This window comes from Puma concolor, chromosome B1 (genome assembly GCF_028749965.1).
Source record: "Puma concolor isolate L17-30 chromosome B1, mPumCon1.1.hap2, whole genome shotgun sequence".
In the NCBI taxonomy this organism is placed as follows: domain Eukaryota; kingdom Metazoa; phylum Chordata; class Mammalia; order Carnivora; family Felidae; genus Puma; species Puma concolor.
This window is the reverse complement of record NC_141670.1, coordinates 16,617,924-16,645,066: the sequence shown is the minus strand read 5'-3', so window position 1 is coordinate 16,645,066 and position 27,143 is coordinate 16,617,924. Positions and strand designations below refer to the sequence as shown.

At 39.8% G+C, this 27,143-nt stretch overlaps 2 protein-coding genes across 40 annotated transcripts in view; one reads left to right on the top strand and one right to left on the bottom strand.

The window, feature by feature from the left end:
* CFAP96 (cilia and flagella associated protein 96) overlaps positions 1-27,143 on the bottom strand; it is a 521,342-nt gene that overhangs the window by 291,069 nt on the left and 203,130 nt on the right. The window lies entirely within an intron of this gene.
* The window catches only part of SORBS2 (sorbin and SH3 domain containing 2), a 353,761-nt gene that overhangs the window by 281,989 nt on the left and 44,629 nt on the right, over positions 1-27,143 (top strand). For 16 of the 37 annotated variants that reach the window (XM_086703237.1, XM_086703238.1, XM_086703239.1 and 13 more), the window contains 8 exons: positions 1,896-2,068; positions 6,970-7,036; positions 7,695-7,739; positions 10,511-10,700; positions 13,523-13,637; positions 20,844-21,002; positions 21,725-21,808; positions 23,549-23,605. In XM_086703237.1, coding sequence (XP_086559363.1) covers positions 1,896-2,068; positions 6,970-7,036; positions 7,695-7,739; positions 10,511-10,700; positions 13,523-13,637; positions 20,844-21,002; positions 21,725-21,808; positions 23,549-23,605 — 890 coding nt within the window. The remainder of the gene's footprint in view (positions 1-1,895; positions 2,069-6,969; positions 7,037-7,694; positions 7,740-10,510; positions 10,701-13,522; positions 13,638-20,843; positions 21,003-21,724; positions 21,809-23,548; positions 23,606-27,143) is intronic. The other 21 variants (XM_086703220.1, XM_086703226.1, XM_025932859.2 and 18 more) reach the window with 6 other exon arrangements.

The window sequence follows — 27,143 nt, the reverse complement described above, 5'->3', positions numbered from 1 at the left end:
AAAGAAATATACAATCAAAGGCTAACTTATATAAGCTATAAACTCATTGACTCTAACGAACCATATGTGAAGACAGAGTTCATACTCTTTGCTTGGGCTGGGACTTTGCACATAGGAGGTGCTCAAAAATTATTTATTGTTTAATAGAAATACCGCCATCATGGTTCCTGACTCAAACACTTTTTGGAACTAAATGGGAAATCAGAGTCAAATATCACATTTGGAATTGCTTGGGAAAGATACCGTTTCCTTCCTAGCCTTATTCATTCTTCATCAGAAATGTATCTAAAATGCTCTTCTGTTGCAAACTAAACTGAATATAGCCATAATAATAGCAATAGCAGTTATTAGTGTTACAATAGATTTTAGCTTACAGGAGTCCTATCTGTAGTTATCCTTACAATGATGAGTTAAATCTTCTAAAATCTTACTTATGAACTTTTATGTAAATTTGTTACAAAAATACAGTCATATATGGGGCACCTTGCTGGCTCAGTCGGTTGAGCAGCTCTTGGTTTTGGCTCAGGTCATGATCCCAGGGTCATGGGATCAAGCCTCCCATCAGGTCTCCCTCTGCCCCTCCCCCAGTTGTGTGCACGTGTGTGCACTCTCTCTCAAAAAAAAATTAAGATTCTCTCTCCCTCCCTCTGTTCCTCTCCCCTGCTTGCACTCTCTCTCTCAAGTAAAAAATAAACAAATAAAAAAATACTATCATATGTTTTGCGATAGATAGATTACATACATATTCACACATATATGCATATATATGTCATCAAGTAATGGTACCCTGAAGTACCATTGTATTATCCATTGTACAAAATGAATGGTAATCCTGTTGATCTTCATAAATATCTGTGAACCAAGAGTAAGTGGAATGTATCGTACGTATGTGTCCTCTCTGTTTCTTATGAAAGTATACTAAAAGTTACTAACGATGGCATGAAGCTAGGAACACGATAAATCTCATCTCGTTTATATGCTCGGGGCAATTTTTATACTCAAGGGTCAAGTCGTGGGTTTTATGCTTCAAAGTAACAGCCAAGATATCTGGCCATCGTGTCTACTAAAATAAAAATCAGCACTAATAATTTGAAATCATCCATTTAACCCATGAGCCTTCACCCCATCTAAGTATGTGTTTGGATGTGGGGATTTCTTAATGTGATTTTTGTTTTCACTTTATTTATATGAAATTGCTGCTGTAGACTCAACAGTCCTATCTTCTGCTCTAAGAGGACATTCCGGTGCTTTCAAATAACAGTAGTCAGCAACTTCACAAAGATAATGTCTCAGTCTGCCTCCTCATCTATAAAACGGAGCCCCCCCACGGGGCACCAGGGTGGCTCAGTTGGTTACGTGTCCAAGTCTTCACTTCAGCTCAGGTCATGATCTCACAGTTCCTGAATTCAAGCCCCGAGTCGGGCTCTGCACCGACAGTGCGGAGCCTGCTTGAGATTCTCTCTCTCCCTCTCTCTCTGCCTCTCCCCTGCTGGTGTTCTAAAATCTCTCTCTCTCTCTCTCAAAATAAATAAATATTTAAAAAGTAGTAACAAAATAAAAAGTAATTAATTAATTACATGGACGGTGAGGTGAGCTAATAGATGTAAAGTACTGTCTTAACACAGTGGCTGCTACACGGCCACACGATCCTTCAACAAATGTCACCCTCCCCCTCCCCCTTCTTCAGACAACGACAGGATCTTGTTGTTACTGTTCTGTTGGGTATATACCTACATGCTAACAACGAGTGGCTCGAATGCAAGGTAAATGGGTCAAAAGAGAGAGCGATGGAAATAGATTCTACGTTACAGTTGGCATAAATATACGAGAGGCGCCGTCAACTTATGAGTCCTTGCGCATCAAATACATGATATGTCACCAAATTTTCTCGGCAGATTCCACAGAGACCTATCCCCAGCACGCGCAGTCTCTGGACGGCACCATGGGCAGCTCCATACCACTGTACAGATCCTCAGAGGAGGAGAAGAGAGTGACGGTCATCAAAGCCCCCCACTACCCGGGGATCGGGCCCGTGGATGAATCCGGAATCCCCACCGCAATTAGAACGGTAGGAAATGCCAGCGTGGTGGCTGCAGGGCTATGCCCAGGCTCTACAAAGGCCGGATTGTCAACGGCTTTGTGCATTCCTATGGTCTTATATAACGAGGATTGCCCTCTATGCCATTTGAGTTCTCGTGAATACTATGTTGTATGTGGCAGAGAAAGAGGAAAAGAACTGTGGATTGAAGCTAATCGCAGAATCTGTGTTTGCATCTTAATTGAAAATCACGAAGATTGTGAGTTTTGTTGAACAATAAAGGTATATTTTGTTTTGTTTCACCTCTTCCAGGGAGCGTTAGGGCAATAGAGAGAAAGGAGAAGGAACGAGACAAGGTGAATGCTTTGACTGCTTTGCAAATAAACCAGGGATTTGTTTCTTGAAATGGATGTGTGTTAACATCAGGAGATTGGGAGCCGTGAATTGGCAGCTGGGCGGTGAGATGATTGCAGCAAAGGGAGTTAATGTCATGGAAAGAAAAAAAAACTGTGAAGAAAAATACACATTTTAGTGTCCCTCTTCAGCTGTGCCTGCTGTGAGCCCTCAGGGATATTAAGTGAAAGTGTTTGGATTTTTTTTTTTTTTTTTTTTTTTTTTTTTGGCTTTAAACTCTGCCAAAGCATTGCTCAGTGTGTCAGGGCAGCCCCTTCTGGCAAAGCTCAGCAGCAGCAAAGGCAGCTACTGAGAGCCCGGGCAGGCAGCTGCTCGCTGACCAGTCTACTCGCAGAGAAGGTTTGTGCTAGCCGGCAGAAGGAAGACTCTGGAAGCCAGGATGAGGGCCGCAGCACGTCTGCAGGTGAACTGGGGGGCTTTGCAAGGAGAGGGCTCAGGCTGCATACTCCTGCCTACCTGGCAGGGGTGTTGCCAAGAGCTGCTTCCCTGGAATGCAAACCCTGGGGGCGGGGGGTGGGGAGGGGGTGCAAAGACAATAGTGGATAGAGGAAACGAATGGGAAAGAGATCAGGAAAAAAAAAAAAAAGCAGTGGTAAGATTGCATTTCTCATAGATGGGGATTGCGCGTTCTGAGAGAAGAGTTAAAAAATGGATTATTCCAAGCATCTGTATCAGAATTGCAAGCCAGAAAGTCAACCTGCACAGCAGTTGATGGGGTTGTAGACGCACTAGATTCTGGGAACACTGAATGTGACTAATTATCAAGTCCTAACAATCTATGTTGGAACTGATGATTGTCATATTTAAGTCACAGAAAAAGTTCAGGGATTGTGACTAACGGTCTTAAGACAACTGCATGTTTCTGGTGACGGTGTTTTGTCATTTGTTTCCCTTTGAAGGTTTCTGACTCAAAATGGTTTAACTGGAATCTTTTTTCCAAATAACGTAGGGATGCAGTGTCAGACAGGTATGGTGTCATTGGTTTTGCTTCATCGACCCTCGAGTCATAGTATATACACAAATTAGGATATTCCTGACTCTAACTTGTTGTAGATTCTGTCTGAAAGGATTGTGTCTGAGACCTCTGGGTGTGTTTTTAACATGATAAATGATATATAAGAAACAACATGAAAAGCTGGACCAGTTTTTTTTATCCATCCGACATAATTTTCTTAAGCAGCAAAGACTTGCTTCTTAGTTTCCCAAAGGAAAAATACCAGACATTGTCAAAGGTTAGTGAAAATCAAGTAATATTAAAATTCTAGTGGTCTTCCCACTTGCAAATCAAAAGCATGTTTAGATATGCATATGCAAATACATATACTAAACATTCAGTGCTGGTTCCCCTTCTGTAAAATAGGAAATAAAATGTAAGCAACCCAGAAGTTCCCTATAAGGAACCGTAATTTTTAGGCACAGCTGTGCTCTTATTTAGACTTTTAAAATTGTACGCACAAGGTACAGGTCTGTGAAGACTCTTACTTGCGTTCCCTGTTTTTCAGCCTCGCCAAGCACATCCCCAAGTATAGCTGTGTTTATAAATGTTGAGTCAGGCCGTCTCTGAGCCACAGCAGGCCAAGAATCTCCAAGGTTGTTTTTCTTTCTCATCCGTGTAGAGAGTAATGATTATCAGACTCAAATTGCTTTACATGGACTTTCTGCTCAGCGTATCCACCAAAGGCAGTACTGTCTCAGTGTATCATGTTGTAGCCTCATTTTAGACAACCAGCCTATACCAAGGAAACAGAATTTTGTAAGCTAGAAACTCTAGAAAGCCAAAAGTCAACAAATGTACCTTTGAGTTATTTGAATGAAGGCTCCCCAGTCTGCCCTCTCTCATGTGACCTGGGACGTCTGGGTTAGCCTTATACTGCCATTCTTAACAACAACAAAAATCACTGGGGTTCAGATCCCAGGAGGCTGTCTAATTAAAGCCAGCTAGTTAAGTGAAATACAAGACTCTTTTTTTTTTTCCAGTTCAAATATAACACCGTTCGAGCATTTTCAAAGCTGGAAAGGGGCAAAAATAGAATAGAATCACTGTATACTCGTACGTAGAAAATATGTGTCTTTTCCCTTTTTGGAAATCTCTGCGTGATAAATCAACATCGAGTTTTGATACTTTGTAAACTGCAGAAAAGTAAAATCCAGGTGAATTCTGCCAAGATTATAGAAAACAAGTGAATCGTGAATTGCTAATAGTTACTGCCCATACAAAGTAACCTTGAAGGACACATACAAAAGCAAACTTCCTTAAACTTGAGTAGACTTCTATTTACTTAATCTCAGTATTAGACATAACATGTCCATGATGCCATTTATAAAAGAAACTTCAAATGCCCAGAGTGCTTCTTTTAGAAAGGGACAAAGAGTTTTAGTGTTGCCTTATACCAGTTTCATACTCCTCTTTGCCAACCACTGGGCATTTCCTGGCATCTCTGTGCTCACCATATAAAGCTAGCAGATGGCAAAACTAAGCTCCTGCCTGACATGTGCCCTCCAGCAAGTGAAGAAAAAAAAAATCCTGTCTGTCAAGATACACTGCCATATACAGGGATATAACTCACTTATTTAGGCTTCCTTGTTGCTATTTGTTGTGTCCAGGTATGGCTGGGAAACATGTTTGCACCGACTTACATCTTATTTTCTATTGCTGAAGACATAAAGGAAACAGAGCTTAACAAAAGAGAAACTGATCTTTTATGAAAGTGTCCCTTAAAGATACATGTTCAGCCACTTTATTTAAATCAGCCAATAATAACTAAACTCCTGATTCATCACTGCACCCCTCCCACCAGCTCCCATCATTTGAAAATAAGGTCAATTAGCAATCTCCTCAAAGCTTTTCCAATGTAGAAAGAGCCTACAATGAATGAAGAAGTGACTCAGAACAAAGTCAAGTAGTTCTTAATATTAACCTATATTTGTTGTGATTATCAGAACCATGTATGCTCAGAGACCAAAATAAATTAGATGCGGCACAAAACCCTCAATTTCCAGATGAAAAATGCAATTACCACATTTCTGAGGGGAAAAAAATAGGATATAAAATCTAAACGAACGCTCAGTCTTTTAAGAAGTACAAGAATATTTGTGTGGCAGTCCTAACAGAATATTTTATATCAAGAGAATGGTCTTGGAAAATCTGGTGTATTTATCACTATATACAGAAATATTGGGTTTCTTGCTGGAGTATTTCTGGAAACGTTGAGATAAAGATCTTGCCAAGCAAAATCTTTAATTATGATTATAAAAGTGTAGGTCTACTTTCACAGGTATGTAATCAGGTAGAATTCCATCCAATGACCTGGGTTCTTTCATTATTTTATTCTATAAACATGTTATGTTCCCTACTGACTGTTACTATTTATTGAGCATTTCTTACATTCTAGGCATTGTTTTAGGTCTTATATACATGGTTTCATTCCATTTCCATCACAATCCTATGATGTAGATATAATTATTTCATCTTAGGAAGGACAAGCTGAGGTTCTAAAAGCTTACCTAAATGATCTAAATTCATACTGCTAGGAAGTATGAAACAATAATTAAAGGAAGCAAGACTTGAATCTAGGTTGAGGTGACGTTAATTTCTTCTTTCCACTACAACCCAGTTTCTATCGTGTCCTAATCCAGGCATGTGGAAAGAGCTTCTACTCTCAAGGAATTTATAGTTTAGCAAAGCAAATGCTGCATACATTTATTTATCATGTTAAAAAAAGTTTTAAACAATGTCTACATTTTTTTAGATTTACCGCAGGACCCTTGACTGTACTACATTCGGGGTTTAATGAACTTAACCTAGTAAATATCATATTTTTTTTTAACGTTTATTTATTTTTGAGACAGAGAGAGACAGAGCATGAACGGGGGAGGGTCAGAGAGAGGGAGACACAGAATCCGAAACAGGCTCCAGGCTCTGAGCTGTCAGCACAGAGCCTGACGCGGGGCTCGAACTCATGGACCGTGAGATCATGACCTGAGCCGAAGTCGGCGGCTTAACCGACTGAGCCACCCAGGCGCCCCGTAAATATCATATTTTTATTTCTCTAAGTCTAAGCTGATCAGAATACAGTAAAAAATATTCCCTAGTTAATTCTAAAAATAATGTTTTCAACAGAACCCTCACGAAAATGTTTTTAAGGATAATGCTAATTAGCACCAAAAGGAGTTCAACAAACTATAACAACACTACAACTTTTATTCAGTGCATTTTATATAAATATGTTTGTACAAATATCAACTATCTAATGCTGGGCGCAAGTGCGATTTGGCCACAGCATGTAATGTCCCAATTCAGCCTAAATTCAACCTAAAGGGGTAACATATTTACAAACCCCATGCATAACTAGGTAAGTTACTAGTCTTGTCATCATGAAATAGGTTTTTGTTCTTTTTTGTAATCACAGACAGAAACCTGCTATTAGAAAAGATAAAATGTAGAAAGAAAAACGTGGAGGGGCAAGCAGTGTTGACTCAGAACCGGTTTTGTAACTACTGAACATTCTCTCTTACAGACAGTTGACAGACCGAAGGACTGGTACAAGACGATGTTCAAGCAGATCCACATGGTACACAAGCCGGGTATGTGTGTTGTTCTGTTCTCTGATCCTCCAGGCCAAAGGGTATACACGTATCCTCCTGTAGAGTTCCGGTTCACACAAAACGTTAAGACCCTAGCAACTCCATGGCGGTCCCTCTTTCAACATTCCTCCTTGTTTTCCTTCTACCGTCCTCAAGTCACAGACACCTGGGCTGCTGCCTCACCCCTGAGCTGCCAAGAAGCCTCTTATTGGGTGACCCTGGAGGGGTGCCAGGTGCTCTGGTCCCTTCCTCCCTCCCCAGCCACAGTCTGGCGTGGTGCGGGGTGTGGCGCTGTCATTGTTCCTCTGTCCACCCATGCCAGCTGCTGATTGAGAGAGAGAAAGCAGAGGTAGGTCTCACTAGCTTCACAAAAGATCTCGAAAGCACTTCGGGAGGAAATTCATGATTCAGAAGAGAAGGCTGGCTCAGGAAGTGAGGAAAAAGCCCTGGCCCTGCAAATATGTTACGGACCAGCGAGGTCAAACCGCAGCAGCTCGGGAACAAAGCAGTATTAGAAAATTCGAAAAATGGTGTTATGCACCAGGCAAGAGACCCTGGTTTTCTACCAAATTGTTTTTGTTTCTCTGAAGTTCTACTGTCTTGTTACGATATGGTGACCGGACGTGTGTTACCATGATATTTCTGTTTCATTTTCTAGATGATGACACAGACATGTATAATACTCCTTATATGTATAATGCAGGTAGGACGGGGTTCCTTGCTCGCAATGAATGCTGTATGCTGGGAATCACTTCCCACTCACTGTGTTACCACTGTTTGAGCGCATGTTTTCAGTGTAGACAATTAAGAGGATGCTTTTCTTTTTTCTTTTCTCAAAGCATGCATAACAAAAGGATCGATCTTTTCCCATGGCAATGAGAACTAATACTGTTTTGTCTCCTTCATTCTCACACTGTCCGTTTATTTGCAGCTTCAGGAATGTTTAACCAAAGTAGGAAGGACGGCTTGAAAGAACACACTGTAACTGGGGTACAAAATAAGATAAAGATCTCTTTTTATCAGCAGAGAGAGTGATCACAATTGCGTAAGATCTTTCAGACACACTTCACAAAAAAACGAGTCAAGCAAAAGTATTTTGTGACTTTGTCCATGCTTTTGCTCCCAAAATGCAACCATTCATTGAAGGATTTTTAAAAATCCCACTCTGCTGAGGCCACTTTTCTGACTCAGAGTTGCCAACAGTCATAATGGCATGACTTCAATTCTGGGCGTTTCTACTTGTATTTGAGGGCGTTGGTATCTTATGAAATGGTGGCAGGGCTGGAGTGAGGGATCCCTACAAAATGCTTCCCTTTCCCCTAAGCGTCACATTAGGGGATCCTATATAGGGCCTCCTGTCACCACTCAGCCCCAGGCTAGTGACTGTTGAACAGTTTCCTTTCTTGAGAGCAGGCTCTGAGGCTCAGGCTGTGCACCTGCACCCTTGTAAGGGGTCCCCTGGCCAGCCTGGCCTCAGGCCTGCATAAGGTTCTCCCCTCCTTGCTGCCTGAAGGCCAGCACTCAGGCCCTTTAACTGTCAGGGACTCTGCTAGGAGTCTCCAAAGACAAACAGAGAAGAAAACACAGGCAGAACGAGCTTAGCAAGCTGCAAGACCTCTGATATTTAGGTCCTCACTCTTCCAGGTGACAGCAGGAAGCCCAGTAAAATCTTTCCCTCAACTTGTATCCCAAGCCACAGGTACTCCAAACTCACCTCCTGTGTTTAGCTTGTTCTAAAACAAAATTCAGCCAAGTAAATTTTAAAGATAGTATTGGATTTGTTCCACGATTCACGAATGCGGCCGCATCCAATCTAGCCGATAGAAAGGAGCCCTGAGGAGCTGTACAAAATGAAAGACTTTTATAGGCAGAAGGGAGCCAAACAAGGAAGTTACACTGGGCAAAAAAAAAAAAAAAAAAAAGGAGATTATTGCAAGGTTCCTTTTGCTTTAAGGGGAGGGCAGGGGTCTGTGAGTGAGATGACCTCACCCCTGCTGGTCAGGCGATGCCTGATGGTCTGGTTTAAGAGGCCATTTCTGCTCAAAACTGTAATTAAGTCTCCACTGGGTGACGGGGGTGCTTAGCATAAGTGACTTCATTTTGGACCTCTTATGTTTTTAACAAGCTGTACAGTTGACGTCTGACCGTGGAACCCAAGCAAAACAGTACGTGTGTAGACACTGTCTTTCCATTTGTCATGGAAAGTTGTATGGACCCTCAGGAGAAGCAGATGAGTGAAAATTGACTTAACTCACAAGTCTGAGGTGGCAGGAAATTCAGAATTTTTATTACTATCTTTACTATTGAAATTCTGTAGCCATTAGTAATTAATAAATTGAAGAGTACTAGTTACATATAACCTTGCAGAGCCCTTTTGAGATAGTTTTGCCGTTTAATTGGTAGACGAAGCAACTGTAACTAGCCTCTTCCCTCTCTACAAACCCTGAGTCCCACTGTGCTATGTCTTGCCTCTTTTTTTTTTTCCTGAGCCATCTCTGCTTCCCTCTTCCCCGACCCACGCAAACCAGTTCTCCAGGGCTCCTCCTAGTGCCATCTGGTCCATAATATCTTCTCTGACCAATCCACCATCCTCTAAAATGTTTCATTCCTCATATGCATTTTCCTCATCTGGCCTTTGTCAGATTACCAATTATTTGCAATCACAATTCTATCCGTGTCTCATTTCCTCAGATATACAACAAGCTTGCTGAGGATTTTGTGTCCTTAAGCCTTGCACAGCACATATACAACTTGCTCAATATTTTGTTTGATTGGGGCACCTGGGTGGCTCAGTCCCTCGAGCATCTTGACTCCTGATTTTGGCTCAGGTCATGATTCCAGGGTCGTGGGATCGAGTCCTGCATCAAGCCTCATGTTGGGCTCCAGGCTGAGCAGCGTGCAGCCTGCTTAGGATTCTCTTTCTCCCTCTTCCTCTGCCCCTCTCCCCACTCATGCATACTCTGTAAAAAAAAATAAGCTAAAATAAAAAATTGAAAAACTATATTTTGCGTGATTGCAATTAACATGTCAATTATCATAGGTAAATCAGAGCTTTTAAAGTAATAGGAGATATTTGGAAACAGTTCTATGAACTATTTTTAATCTTCCCCTGAAACCTTAACTATGTTATTTGTTTATATTATCCAGGAGAAAATTTGCTGAGTATCTGTAGATTTATACCTAATACCAGTCTGAATCATTACTAATTTTAAAATGACTGTTGAAGATTGACTGCAATCAATGATTGTGTACAGAACCTATCGCTAATAAATTAATATATTAATAATGATTAATAGAGTAATAATATTGATAAATCGATTAAGAACATACCGCCTGATGCATGCGTGATGAATATGCTTGCCGATAAAAACTTGGGTAAAATCATTGGATGTTTTGTGGGGTATAAACAATTTAATGCACTTTTAAAATGTTTTTCTGCTTCTGTTTGTTTAATTGTGCTGTGTTTCATGATAGGCCTGTACAACTCACCCTACAGCGCTCAGTCACATCCTGCTGCAAAGACCCAGACCTACAGACCCCTCTCCAAAAGCCACTCCGACAACGGCACTGATGTCTTTAAGGATGCCTCCTCCCCCATCCCTCCCCCGCACATTCCTCCTCCAGTTCCACCACTTCGACCAAGAGATCGATCTTCGACGGAAAAGTAAGGCATTGTCCCCAGAAGTGGCCTCTGTTTAGTTTAGGATACAAGTAAGCCCGGATGGCACTCAGTAGAAGAGTCAGTGCTTACCTTAGCAAGATACTGCGCGTATAACCTTATTAGTCAACATATATGCCATGTTGACCTCCCCTGTTGGGATTGTGACAAACACTTCCACAATCTTTTTTTTTTTTTAATGTCTATTTATTTTTGAGAGAGAGAGACAGACAGAGTGCAAGCAGAGGAGCGGCAGAGAGAGAGGGAGACGCAGAACCCGAAGCAGGCTCCGGGCTCCGAGCTGTCAGCACAGAGCCCGATGCAGGGCTCCAACTCACAAGGGGTGAGATCATGACCTGAGCCACAGTCAGATGCTTAACTGACTGAGCCACCCAGGCGCCCCAAACATTTTCACAGTCTTGGCTCATAATATCATAATCACATGAGCACAATCTCAGGGCGCCTGGTCATGATGTTGTGGTTCATGAGTTCGAGCCCCACGTCGGGCTCTGTGCTGACGGCTCGGAGCCTGGAGCCTGCTTCGGATTCTGTGTCTCTCTCTCTCTGCCCCGCCCCTGCTAGCACTCTGTCTCTTTCTCTCTCAAAAATAAAATAAACATTAAAAAATTGAAACAAAAAAACGTGCACAATCTCTACTTTTTGATCAATAAATGCATATCTGGGGCACCTGGGTGGTGCAGTCGGTTAAGCATACGACTTCAGCCAGGTCACGATCTCACGGTCGGTGAGTTCGAGCCCCGCGTCAGGCTCTGGGCTGATGGCTCAGAGCCTGGAGCCTGTTTCCGATTCTGTGTCTCCCTCTCTCTCTGCCCCTCCCCCGTTCATGCTCTGTCTCTCTCTGTCCCAAAAATAAATAAACGTTGAAAAAAAAAATTAAAAAAAAAAAATAAATGCATATCAGAAGATAATAAATAGAAATAACGGACATGTACTTCCTTTGGCATAGCATGTCAGAGATTATGCCGTTTTCATTTTCCTCAGATTCAAAATGTTAGGTCTGTTCATGACTTAAAATTTCCCCTCTCATACACAAAAGCCTCTCTTTGAAAGCAGGCAAAATTATTCACAAATAATAAATAAGGCATTAGTTAGTAAGTGTCTATCTGTGACTCATTTATACCAGCTTTTCAAGATGATACTAATTTTCATTTCCCCACTGAAATGTTTTTATAGAAACTATTTACACGAAAATAAAAATTTATAAACACACTGTTACTGTGCATTTTTTAAATTAGGATTATGACTAATAATCCTACTTATAGGTAACCTTTATCGAGAGCTCACGATAAACCAAGCACTATGCTAAGTGCTTTTCCTGGATTATATCATGTAATTCTGAGAATGACTCAATGAGGTTTGTTCTACTTTAAACCCATTTTAGAGAGAAATCAACTGTTTTAGAAAATAAAATTATTCAGCTCATATAGCCAGGATGTCCCAACTCAGCTCTGATTAAAGCCATAGCTCATGAGATACAGCAATTAATGAAAATATAAGAATTATTTAGCATCAGTACTAATTTTTAAGCATCCACCTATCATAAACATCCCATAAATATTATATTCAACATGCCATTGTACCATTAAGAGTAACTGGTGATCAAATTGGGTATGAGATATGAAAATAGATATACATCATGTATGAAGAGATCCTCACTTTAATACCAATCTCCTCGTGATAAACTCTAGGTTTGTAAGTATGCTGTCTTAAATTTGAGACATAATTGTCTAGACACAAAATCATATCTCTGCCACTTAAAGAGAATCAAAATTAACTCAAATTTAAATGTATTATATGTCCTATGTTTAGTGGAAATAAATCTCATTAAAAAATATGATAATCTCTTAAAAATTTCTAGATGTCTTTCACATACATTGCCTCATGTGATGCTCAAAATACATCTGTTGAATATCAGTCATCAGTTACTGGTAAGCCAGGACTTGTCCCCAATTGTCCTGTCTCTTAAAGCATTTCTATTTCCAATGTGCTTCGGAGTGAGAATTTAATCTCATTCCATGGGTCAGAATTGCTCCCATCTATAGTCAGAAAATTCTTCTCGCAGAAAAAAGATCCTCACAAAGGAAGCCTTCTATAGCCCTGGCTACCTAGAAAAGCTTTACTTTCAAAGTCCCTCGTTGACTGCCTTTTGAAGGATATTAGTTCAGGAAAAAGAGCTGCTTCCAAGGTCTCTTATGCAATAGGATGGCTGTCTCACTCTGGTTTTCCAAGGGTAAGACCAAAGGAGGCTCTGCCCTACCACACAGCTTTCTTCTCTGGCTGGCGATCCAAGGGACACTTTTGTCCTTTTCACAGACACACTGGGATGCCATTTGCAGGATAAATAAGATGAAACGTGGCGTGTGCATTACTCCTTGTCGCTTTGGATCAAGGATGCCAGGTCACAGAGTGGTGCAAAACTCACGTAACTCAATGGAGCATAACCGCCACCTATTCTAAACACAAGTATACACAGCTGCTATTTGTACATGATCTCAAGGGTTTACAGGCAGATCACTGGCAGCATGCGCGTCTGTAAACCCCTCGTGTGAGTTACGGAGCCAGCAGGATCGTCACTTATGAGAGAAAAAAAATAGAGGAAAATAGAACATGAAATAAAAGTCTTTCTTTAAATCATTTATGTAAGACAACATGTAAATGGGGTATGTTATGCAGATTAACTTTTTATCCTGAGATACTTTTTAAAACTCGATACTAAAATTCACTCTGTAAACAGATAGCCAATGGTTTTATAGAACAGCTTGAGGCATAGAGAATTATGTTATATGTAATTTGTTGTTTATTTCTAGGCATGACTGGGATCCGCCAGACAGAAAAGTGGACACAAGAAAGTTTCGTTCTGAGCCAAGGAGTATTTTTGAGTATGAACCTGGGAAGTCATCAATTCTGCAGCACGAAAGACCAGTAAGCACTTGTCATTCAACAGAATGCTAGTTCTCTAGGCTTCTGGGTTCCCAAGTAGACCTGGATTTTGTATCGTTTAGTAATTTTTGTCTCAAACGTAACCTATGTATTTGTCATTATTTAAAAATCAAGTTTATTTTGTATCACGATTCGTGCATATTGCCTGAGAAATGAAGACACACGCTCTAATTTATTGCCCCTACCAACCAAATATGGGATCCATTGGCATATAACTATAGCTGGGCCTCATCATGGCCCTGAGCTTAATTTTTTAAAAAATTCATAACTAATGGCTTGTCTTATTAGTCTTAATTGCTAGTCTCCATTGCTAATGAGAAAAATCTTTCATTAGTCTCTCTGATACAAATGAACCCACACAGTTCCATCCCTTGGCTTCCGTATCTGTTGCTTAATATTTCTTTGGATTAAGGGGAAATTTCTGAAATGCCTTTCAAAAAAAAAAGAAAAAACAGTTGTTTTAATTGATTCTTATTAAATCTCTCTCAGGTTACCAAGCCTCAAGCTTCCTGATTGTCGATCTAATGGATCAAGATTATATTTAACTTTGCAGAAATTTTGCTAGTTATTTAATGTATGCAAACAAAAAGAGATATAAACTTGAAAAGAGCCACTTGCCGCTTCAAAGTGCAATTTAACAAACAGGTTATTCCTCGGTCTTGGTTTTTATTTCCCTCCATCCTCCTTTCCAAGTCCTTTGCTTTCCTTCCGAGATAAGTGCCCACGGGATCCCTTTGAAACTATGATTCCTTTGCATTTCTATCAAAACCTGCTTCTAGAGAGCCATTTGCAATTTACTCTCCTCTTTGCCTTAGAAGAATTTGGGGTGGTGTCAGTGAACAGGAAAAGGAGAGTTTTCTTTGTTTACTCCCTTAAGAGTATCCAAGAAAGCACATTATTATATATAATGCAAGGCCAGCCCTGAAATTTGATTGGAAACCTTTGCCTTACCACACCCAACATAAGCGTCCTGCATTTAGCTTTTGAAACCCTGTATTTATGGTTATGTTCTTGAGAAACATGTTCAAAAACCTTATAATCACATAATTCACGCATTATATTTATCTAAGCCATCTTTGCTTTTCTTCAAATAACCCACATCTTTTAGGGTAACAGAACTTCACCAAAAAAAAAAAAAAAAACTGAAAGAAAAAAAAAAGGAACACCATTGGTTTGCAGGCTTAGTGCAAACTTATAACCCATTTACTAGGTTATATGATTGAATATCAGGATACGTTGAAATTTCTGGGATGAGAACTGCGTGAACCACAATGTGACCATTGCATAAAACTGAAAACAGAAAAATAATTATGCACAACAATGAGACTACGATTTAAATATAAATAATAAAAGGCTCATTAATAATCATTCTAAGAATGCATAAGAACATTGTGATTATATTGGAACACTTTAGGAGCTGTGATCTCAGGCAACAGGATTGATTTTAGAAGCTTCCTCACCAGGATATTTCTATTATTTACTCATTCAACATTTACTGAGCACCAACTATGTGCTAAACTCGGTATCAGGTGCTAGGGACACAGTAGTGAACAAAACACAGACTCTATCTTGAGGAACTTTGAGTCTTTCATTTAATGGGTGTGCAGAGTTAGACTTGTATTTTAAGAAGAACAGAGGGGCACCTGGGTGGCGCAGTCGGTTAAGCGTCCGACTTCAGCCAGGTCACGATCTCGCGGTCCGTGAGTTCGAGCCCCGCGTCGGGCTCTGGGCTGATGGCTCAGAGCCTGGAGCCTGTTTCCGATTCTGTGTCTCCCTCTTTCTCTGCCCCTCCCCCGTTCATGCTCTGTCTCTCTCTGTCCCAAAAATAAATAAACATTGAAAAAAAATTAAAAAAAAAAAAAAAAAGAAGAAGAACAGAAAGTTCTGGAAGTATTTGTATTGCTGGAGATTTGGGTACAGATAGGGCTCTGCAGCCACAGGAAAAAGAGGGGAAGGAATGGAAGGAAATGAGAACAGATACCTTATGGAGAAACAGAAAGAATCAACATTTCTGTTCCTCCTAAACAATTTTGCTGGGGGCCAGCATTATGCAAAAAGGATTTGGGCTAGGAGTCTACGTAATTTTGGCCAGGCTTTTTTATTCTAGGACCAAGCTATTATCCTCTTTTTCTTTTCAACAATCCTGATATTCATTCTCATTGGCTCTCTAAATTAGAAAAAAATCCAAAAGGCTAAGTGCACAGTGGTATCTCAGAGACTGGCTGTATACTGATGTAGTTTACGTACAATTCTGGCGTATCTAAAGATACCCACAAGATACAGAGGATGAAGAGCAGATTTGCTAAATGAGAGTGATGTAAAAGCACACAGACAAAACTTCGGGGTTTCAATGGAATGCTCTCCCGCATCTTTTTACCCCAAGATGGTGTGTGAGCATTCCTTTGCTCCTCTCCTGTTTAATTTTTGTAAATTATACACAACCTCTTGGTAATTTTTTGTTGCCTTTTTGAATTCCTAGATGACCCCCTCCTCTGCCCAGTCTTCCCAAGTGTTATCTTGGATTCCCTTCTCCCCCAAAGATCTCAAAGTCCTACCACTAGGACATATGCTACAGATATCCCTTCTTCTGGTCCACAATGTACCCATTGCCTGGATTACAGTGACAGCCACCCAATTATTCTCTAATTATCCAGTCCAGTCTCTGCACCACAGCTAGGGAAATCTTTTTCTTTTTCTTTTTCTTTTAGGTTTATTTATTTCTGAGAGAGAGAGGGCGCACAAGTGGGGGAGGGTCAGAGAGAGAGAGGCAGACACAGAATCTGAAGTAGGCTCCAGGCTCTGAGCTGTCAGCACAGAACCCTATGTGGGGCTCGAACCCACGAACTGTGAGATCATGACCTGAGCCGAAGCTGGAAGCTCAACCAACTGAGCCACCCAGGCGCCCCACAGTTAGGGCAATCTTTATGAAACTTTATAAAATGTCCTTCTCAAAACTTTCTCCTGGCTCTCAAGTATCCTTAGAGCAAAATCCAAATTTCTTAATGTAATTTCCAAAAAACCTTGTGATCTGGGTTCCTGCTGACCTTTTCAGCCTCATATCTCTTCCGGCCTACTAACCATGTTCCAGCTAGACAGACAGCCTTCAATTTCTGCCTTCCTGGACTTTTGCACAGGCTTTCTCTCCGCCAGGAGGGAAAAGCTCTTTCCATCACTTCTCTCTCCACTGGAAAATCCCATCTCACCCGTGGCCTTGTCTCTTTTCCCCAAGGCATCATCACCGACTCCTCCACCCCGGGTGTAAAGCTTCCCTCCTGTGTGTCTGTAGCACACATTTCCTCCTCACACACCGAATAGTAATGGCCTGTTTACTTGTCTGTGTCCCTCACTGGATGTTAAGCACCTTGAAGGCAGGACCATGTCGAGTGCACCCGTTGTATCCCCAGCACCTAGCCCGCTAGCACTTAGCACACATGATGGGTGTTTAGTGAATAGTCATCGAACTAATAAGTGCATGAAAGAATATAGGTTTTACCCTTGTGGTTAGTGGGTAAAACTGGTGAGACAGAATCCCTGTTTTGTTGCTTCTCTATGAAGTCGCTACATTCTTAGTGACAAAAGGCACAGTGGGTCTCCATCACAGCACACACAATAGCTTTGACACACTGCGACTCGCAACCGTGGCTCACAAATTCCATGATTCCCTGAAGTACAAGGTGGGCAGAAGAGGCGTTACTATTTGAATAAAAGTCTTTACCCAGACTCTGGCCAAAGGGATCCCCTTCTTCCTTAGGAATCAATGAAATACGCATTTTTAACGGGAAAGTAAAGGTCAGTGCAACTTTTTGAAGCATGTAGATATTCATTTGACTATAAACTTGACAACGTTGATTAAAAGGGCCTAACATTTGATCTACAAACGTACTTTGCAATTGCCAGGAATTTATCTTTAACTGACTTGAACCACAATTTATTCCATAAGGCAATCATACAAAACTCTCTGCTGAGATTATATTGATAAAAACTTGACATCCCATCTGGCTTGGATATATTTATAGGTGAGCCCAAAGTAAAGTAAAGTTAAAGTAAAGTAAAGTAAAGTAAAGTAAGCACTTATTCAGGACCTCTCTACACATGATAAAATAGAAAACAATATGAAGATATTACCTTTCTCTACAATAACGTAGCCAGCACAGAATGATAAAAGCAGACAGAATCATCGCATGCACTGTGCAGAGTTGAAATGCAATGTAAACCCTCAGTGAACTTACACTTCCTTATCAGTGAAGATTGTCAAAGCTTAAAGTATAAAAATTTGGGGAGTTCTATCTGATGGTTTGAACCATAAGGAATGATCCCAGCTGACAATTATGTATATCATCGATTGTGGAACCACAATAAATATAAAACATAGTAGGGAATGCCATTAAAGCTTTAAACTCTCATGAGCATAAATTTTGAAGAACTAAGTTACGTTGGCACTTCTTTTCGTTTGGAACAACACATCAAAATTCTACGCCTGCAGTGAGAATACGGAGAATTGTAGAGTTCTATAACCCCAAAAGCAACTAAATGGTTTGAAACTATAGAAAACACAAAAACTTTAAAAATTGTTCCCCATTGGTTGCCTTTAAATAAGAATCCTGTCTGATTTATAGTTTTAGGTTTTCTTAAATACTTCCTCTTGCACTGGTACATGACATTTGTTTTTAGCACAGATTTGCTGGGTTTTTCAAAATGAGAACCAAAAAGGTTAGAAAGATGTGCAACAGTATATCTGCTTTTTTGTTGTTTTTAATGGGCAATTAGAGTAAAGCATAACCACGCTTCCTAAGTGAGTTTTTCAGTGTTCCCATTGGTGTCAAACAACTCAAAGGAACTTTCAGGTTACGCGTGGAACCTGAGATTCCAGGTGATGCATGATTTAGTGAGATTGTGAGTGTGTATTTGTGTATTTCTGCTGGCTGACCATCTGTATATGTATCACTAACTTTTGTGAGGCCTCTATGTACCTCAGCCGTGGATCTAGATGGCTACGTAATACATGACATTGTTGCGGAACCAAAGGGATCCAATAGGTCAACCACAGCAAAAAGACAATTCTTGCTCTGTCATTTGCATTTCTTTACCATCAAGTCTGTACTCAAGTATATGCCTTTCATTAAGTTCCAAAGTTATAGATAATTACCAATTACCATTGTTTGAGGCATTATCTCTGCTCATTTCTATTGGCATGGTTCTAGATGGTTGCCCAATGAGACTATAAATTAAATTTTCAATCTACAAAACCATAATTCATGAAACACTGTCATTTTAAGATATGATGCAGGCAGGTAGATATTCTCCCTTTTCCACATTCTGTCACAGAAATATATCTCCATAAATCAGGATTTTGTGTATCTGTTGGTTATACAGTTTCTTAAGGTGGAAGTCAAAGTGAAGTTGTAACCACTGGTAAATATACTTATTTGTTTAGTAAATTTGCTGCCCTCTGCTGTTCAAAATACTTTTAAACAAATTTGTTTCCTCTAAGAGAAACTGCTATCTCCCTTTAGCAAAACAAAATACTGTACATGAAAGCAGAGATTATAGAATAAGAATTAGTAATATTACTAAGTATATAATACTAGAAACAATGACAGTTGAAAGAACCAAAGATTGATTTTCTTCTGGAAGAAATACTAGGCCTCTAGAGACACAACACAAACTACTAGAAAATTCTAATATCCATTACCCTAAAAATCTGCTCCAATAGAACTATTCCATAAAGTAGTCATAAGCCGCAGCTATTATCTACATGATAATTGGAGAAAAACAGTATTTTACTAATACTGAAACCTCAGTCCTTTTATCCTATTGAATCAAGTGTAAATTGAATCAAGTTTTCTGCAACATTTCCCATAGTAATTACAGGATGTTCTCCACATTATAACAGGAAAGCAAAATAGTATTTTAAAAGAAGGAAAAGAACAATCTCAACACCAGAACACCATTGTGGTTTCTTTGTGGATGTGTGTGTTTTCTTCCTGTGCTCATCCAGACACAGACTTCGTGATATCAGTGCAAACACTGTACAAGCACATGATCATATTTGGCTTTTATCACTTAGCATTCCACCATAAATAATCCCCAGAGTTACTACACAGTCTTTATCAACACGACCATTGCAAATTTTGGATAACTTAGGCCCTTGCACTATTTTGTTATGATGCCTCAAATTTCTCCCTCATTGTCTATAGCTACTATTATAATCTCCTATTATAAAATATTGAAATAAAAAGCACATCTCTAAAATTACTTTGATTATAACTGATCGTTGCACACAGACTGTATATTATTAACAAAATGATTGGGAATTCAAAAAGTCAGTAAAAGGCTTCAACCAGCTAATGTCAAAATAATCACTTTTGTTTGAATGTGGAATATCTCAAAGCCCTCAATATTACCAAGAATATGTCCTCTTCTGGACATGGTGGATGGCTTTTAGGGCGCTGGTGTGTGCGTGTGTGTGTGTGTGTGTGTGTGTGTGTGTGTGTCTGACTTAAAATATTACTGTCAAATTGTACCATGTTTGATTAGTGTCATGTAATAATTTATCCAAGAAGCAATAACCCATCTGTAATACTTTAAGCATTTTCATTTAGTATGTAATCGCCAGCCTGCATCAGTCTGATCAGCATATATTATGCAAAAGCATTAAGGATATCGTTGGAGAAAGCAAATGTTCCATGTCTGTTTTTTTCTATTACTAAAGCAATTGTATGTATTTTCTCAAACTGCTAATATTAACACTCCTAGTTTTTCTATCTTGAATACAATATTCAGAAACCACCAGAGGGGAGAAAGTAGGTTATAAAAATTGGTTTTTTCTCTAAACCAGCGTGTCAACCAAATCAGAGTGGGACTCCATTGTTCAGCCTCTCCCCACCCTTAGCCAACTACAGTACTGTGAAAACCCAACCCCATCCAAATCCATTTCTCCAGCCCAAGGTAGACAGATAGAAGTGGATGCTTGGGGTAGCTCATTAAGCATGATCATTCTTTACTTTCTGGGAGGCTCCTTGTCTTCACATCTTGTCAGTGCTCCAGACCATTCCTAAGTTCTCTGGGTCTCCCAAGGGACATCTTGCCTTTTCTGAAACATTTCCTCCTGCTAACTGACGTCCTCTTCATGGCATCAAGAACCTCCATCTAATCAATCAGTGTTTCCTTCGCCCCTCTTTCTTGCAGCCCCCTCTCCCAACAACTCCGACACCTGTTCCAAGGGAACCCGGCCGGAAGCCTCTTTCTGTCTCACCACCTGGAGGAGTAACTGGTAGCCCCTCCCCTCCGCCCAGGACTGGCCTCCCCATTCCAAGCCCGCGCACCCCGGCTCTCTCCCCCATCTGGGTGAGCTCCTTCCTTCTTTACCTTATCTAATGCCCCTCGGGAAGCTCAGGGGTGGCCCTCACTCTCCAGAGGTTAAGAGGACAATCAGATCCCAGCTACTCACCACCACCTCCCCCTTGCTGCCCCTTTCTTTCCCAACTAGACCCCAGATTCTTCATGCCAGTCGACCCCTAACCGCCTCCCGGCACCTCTCACTCCTCCCCCTCTCACCCCGCTCCCCACCTTTGCCCTCCCCTCCCCACCAAGCTCTCCCTGTATCTGCACCCAAGCAAACTGTCTGCCGACTGCAGGCTTACACGCTGGGATCAGTGAGGGCAGGGGCGGTGGCGTGACTCACCCGGATGAGCTCCTCGGTGGCTTAGTCGAGTCTATTTTAACTTTAATAGGCTAAAGTTAGCCTCTTTGAGGTGTGCTCCCTGTGCGCATTTCGCTCACAGCGTTTTTCATGGTTTATGCCTCCAGCTAAGGAGAAAACTCAAAAGAGAGGACAGAGGTGGACAGAGAAAGTGACTAGGGGCCTAGGTGATGCCATCGAAGCTCATCTTCATATCCTGATTTTACTCATTTTACTTTACTTCCTTTGTTCGTCCTGCTGAGATTCGTTGGATGAGTCGGTGCCTGCTTGCGTGCGAATGCGCGTGCGTGTTTTTCATACCACACGGCGTTTCCCTCACTCAGCTCAGTGTGCCTTTTCCTTCCCTTTTCCTTCACATCTGCTCCAGAATGATCGCATAAATCCAGATGACATAGATTTAGAAAATGAGCCCTGGTATAAATTCTTTTCAGAACTGGAGTTTGGACGCCCGGTAAGTGAGGCCAGACTATTAATGTAAGAAAATTAGGGGAATGTTGTTTGACTGATAAAACATACTATTATCGGAAGAGATAGGTGCCATTCACAGAACAAGAGCCGAACCTGTGCTGCATATGCAAATTCGGTACGGCTGAGCCCACATTCACTTCTGTACCGAAGGGTTAAACATGCCCAGACACCTCCTATGCAGCTTCTCTTTACCCCACACCATGCCTTAGGCTTACTTTCTATCCAAACAAATTCAAAATGCTGAGACAGGTCTTGTCCTGGAATAGTTAGACAACTGTTGCAGATTTATTGAAGATTCATATTTGTTTACAGTCCCTTTTGGTCTCGTTCAATCACAGGAAGTACTGTGGCATTTATAACAGTAATTACTATTATTAAAGCTCCCATTTGCTGAGGAATGACCAAGCACCTGGAGAGCGCTGGGATCTGAACTCACTATGTCAGTGAGTCCTCTGGATGCCCCTCTAATAAGAAGAAAGCGGAGACCAGAGAGGTTAAGTAATTTGCACAAGACAGTAAGTGGTCGAGTCAGAAGTTAAACCCGGGCCTACCAAACAAACAGAAAAACTCTGGGCAATTCCCACCATAATATATTATCAGTATATTCCCACTATAGAATACTCATTTACTCACAGGAATATAGGGAAAGAGAAAAATAAATAACCCCTGTGGACCTTGATTTCTAGTTTTGCTAGTGAAACATCTTGTCCCCAAGCCCGCCAAAGGCAGACCTTGTGAGAACTGCATAGTCTGCTTGGGATAGCCAACCTAAGCCTTCAATAACGATTTCCTTCATTAAGTTTTCTTGGGGAATTCTATCTACCAATAGCTGTGCATTTGTTATTTGTCAGTGTATTTTTTATATTACTGGTGGTACTGGATTTTAAACTCTCTACGTTACCAGTTATTCCACTGCACAGAATTTTACGGAAGATCAGAGAGCATAATCTTTCTTTTACCATGCCATGTACTGATTTGCATACTCATAAAGTGACCATATATTGGTTCCGGGGCAGGGCGGGGTGGGGGGTGGTTATAGTCATCCCTTTAGTCCATTGAAATACAAGGGACACTTGGTTAGATTCCTTATCTTATTGAACTGGATCAAAAGTGACTGTAAATAAATATATACCAAAAGATTTTTCCTAGAATTTCTATACTTAACAGGAAAAGTGTTTTCTCTCGTTTTTTTCCTAATTTGTATCCAAGTATTCACATAAATGCATTTTATTTTAGAGGAATAAAGATTCTCTAGCTTTATTTTATGCGTATTGTTATTACTGATTACGTGGTTTGTAGGGACCATACCGATTTCTGTTCTGAGCATAAATTATCAGCATTTTCCTGTAATCATTTTTAGCCACACATGGAAACTCACCAGCTATCCACCTGCTACTTTAATGTTCGTTTAATACACCTCGCATTCCTCTGTGGCTAGAGACTAGGAGTGCTCATTTTGATCTGATGAAATGAACTTATAAATTTACTAATCAAATCACTAGTAATTTTGCCCAGTGCTTGAGAATATTTTACGAACATTGCACCCTTCCTCCTGGGCCACCCCCATTTTGCTCCATTCATGCACTCTTTATGTGTATCTGATGCTGTCAGCACTCAGTTTCTAACTGTTGTCACCTTTTCCACATGTTCATTCCTTGCTGCCATTGATTCTCCTCCATATTCCATCTCTACACTTCTGCTTATGTGGTGCATCTACACCCAGCCTCCTAAAAAGCCTCTGGACTATGTTCAAGATCATTCTTCTGGTGTTTCCAATGAGGTAAAAACAAATTATTCTCTTTTTCAGATTTCTCTCTTAGGAGCCATTACTGTGATTCTGAACCATCCGCGTTTTAACAGTTGACCATAGGGTCTAAGCTATTTTGGAGAACCCACCGTTGCACCGTTGTGTTGTATACAGTATCATTGCTTGGACATTAATTATACCAAAGTTGTTGGCTCTTTCTGCAATGTAGGTGAAGAATCATGCCAGCCATAGCTTTCAGTGGAACTGTTCAACATAGTCCTGGAGTGTGATCATTAAAAAATCAAAAGTAGCACTCTGAGCGCATATATCAACCACCTGTTTTGATCAGATTGCACAAAATACTAGGCAGAGTCATTTTATCGTCGTGCTTGGAGGTGCAGAATGACAGTTTAGATTCTTAATTACATGTTGATGCCCCACATATTCTTAAAATTTATTTTAATTCTTTCATTTTCCTACATACAATTTGTGGATTTTAGCATCAGATAAAATCAAGAATGGGGCTGACAAACAACTGGGACACATGTCACGATTTCCCAGTTCAACACCCTTGACAGGCATTACTAATCCTTCTCAATGCTATAATCCAGGCTGCCACTATAATAGATTATGACTGGCATATGAGATGAAATGCATTTGCCATCACTCATGACAATCTGCTAGGCAAAAAAAAAAAAAAAAAAAAATTCCAGGCAATGTCAAATTTTATTTGATATAGTCACAGAGAGTATGAAAAAGGAAGAAACATTCCAGAGTCAAAGGATTTTATCCTGCTCTCTGCAAAGAAAATTGAAATTATTTTGGAAAGCATATTTAAGACTTACTGGTTGACATAAGCAAAAGTGACAGTTTTGCTAAACATCAGCTATATAAAAGCCTCTGTGTGGGAATTCTTAGAAGTAGCTGGAATGGGAGCAAAGTGCGTAAACTGGTTTTACACAGATTTTCTGTGGTCCTAAATATATACAAAGACACTTAATAAATACCTTACTTTCATCAATAAGTCTTAACTTGGTAAAAAAAAAAAATGTGCAACTAGAAAATAAAACTACTAAGATACCCATGCTTCAGGAAGTACTACTGACACACAGTGGTGACAACTGGAATTGCAGGCACAGTCTCAGAAGAAAATACCCAACAATTTACTTTGGAATTCAATTTGGTCAGATATTTTTTCTGCTATTTTGGTCAGATAGTTCTAGGATGATTTTAAGGTGGTTGGTTCTTAGAGAAGTGAAATAAAATTCAGAGATCACCAAGTCCAACTCACTCATTTTTAAGTCAAGAAAAGTAGAGCCCCAAAATTAAAAACATATATGTCCAATATCACAAGGTAAGAAGGTGGCAAGTTAAAAATAAAACATAGATCTCTTAACCTCCACTTCCATGAGGTTTCCTCTATACCACACTTCTTAGCACATCCAAGAGATGTATTTGGAGTTCAAATCTTCCAGAAACAAGTTATTTACTAAATACTATTCCTTGTCAACTATTTTTGTAAAATGAGTTCTATAATTAACATTACACAATAACTTGGGCTAAAAATTGTAGAAATTTTATACATTCTACATGCTATGGTAGTAGCCAAAAAAAAAAAAAATCACATAAAAAAAGCACTTTGCTGATGATTTAACTGATTTGCCATTATTTCTTTGGAATTGAGAAGGAGTATTGTACGATTCTGTAGCATATTACTCTCACATCATGGTTTTTCAGAGTGTAAACAAACACTCTGCTAAGGTACTAGATATTATCTTTAATATCTTTATGTAAAACATTTCTGGTAAAATTTGTAATTGATTACATATCACCCTGGCTACCATTTATCAAGTGCCTAGCATATGCCATGAATAACAAACTTTTTAATCAATACAACTGAGAAACTGGCATTAATGACGAACCATTAAGGACTTCTAAGCAAAGTTAAATCACACGATCACTTAGCAGAAAGAGTGATTCAATGTCCATACTTTATCAAAATGAACTTAATTTAGGTATGTTAAAATAATGGTAATATGTAAATAGTAGATCATAATAGGTAAAATAGCTAACCCCTTTTCTGGACACAATCTCCATTTCAGAATGAGTGTCATTTATATAATTATCATTCAAGTTTTTCCCTTGGTCATCTATCTAGACCTCCTCCTGTTTCCTTGTAATTTAATATCGAATGTCTTCCTTTGACTATAAATAAAACTGGTTTCAGTTGCTTTCGGATTATGGAAACCAGCACAAGGAGGAATCATTGTCATTTCTTTGCCTAAGTCTAAAACACAATAAATTTATCAGTATAGAGCGTTCACTTCTTACACTATGTTTTCTCTCATGTTACAGTTTTGTTTAGGCTCATCCCAAGCTGGCAATTCAAAATCTCTGGTCACTCTAGGGATGTTCTGAAATTGACACTTTTTGATAATCAACTGTGGTTTGTCATTTCCGTGAATGCTGTGCTCTACACAGATGGCAATACTCTGAGGCTATTTGATGTTGCTCTTCTGCAGACTTGTGGAGTTAATGTTTCTAAATCAGAATATTTTATTCATTTCCTTCTTTGTTTTCCTCTTATTTAGTGTTTATTTTTTTCACTTTTCCAGTGTACGATTCAGACTTTGCCAAGTTAAGTAATTATGTACATTTATCAGACAGTGGACCAAATTTCTTTCTTCTAATTTTATATTTGTCGAGAACCTAGGAATCCAAATATTTTCTAGGAATTAAAAACATTAGACTGTGTCTTTTCTGTCTCAAAGGAGGGGCGATAGTCTCTTGCAGAAAGGTGCTTTTGTTTGTTTCTGGGCAAGATTCCATTCGCATTCGGTAAGAAGAAATTAAATGAAAATATTAATTAACAGAACCACCTTTAGAATTATGCATAAGAGGGCTTGTCAGACTGATCTACATAAAGAATCTCAAAATTACATACTAATATTTTAATTGGTTAATTGGTGCCGATTTGCAAGTAGAAAATAAAGTTATAGAAATAGGTTTTAAAGTGTGGTTTAGTTTCCACTTAAGCAGGTTTTTAACACTCTGGTTAAATATTTCTGTGTGATAGGCACTTAAATAAAATCTGTCAAATCCTGCCTTTTTGGTTGACGTTTTTAAACTTTCATACGGAAGGCCATTTTTAAACTAGAATTTCAGCTCTTCATCAGACCAATGTTTGTGATAAATAATGGATCAAATGTGGCCCGAACACATATACAGTCTTACACATATATACATGTATACATTTTCCTATATACATTCTAGACGTCGCACCATAACCACTTTCGCTCATTCTGCAGTGTCATTTCAAATGTTCAAGAGCTCAAAACAGATCCTCTCTTGCCTTTTAGGTACTTCAGTAATTATTCTAGGAGATGGCCATGGGGAGTAAAAACTTCCTATCTAATAATTTTGCCTAATATCTGTTTCCTTGTCCTGTTCAGAATGAAGGGGTATGAAAATGGTGTGCACAACAGGTATTTGGAATTATGTGTCACTTTGCATTATCTATTTTCCTTTGTTCCTACAACCATGGACAACGGAGAATTGGTTTTCTCATGGG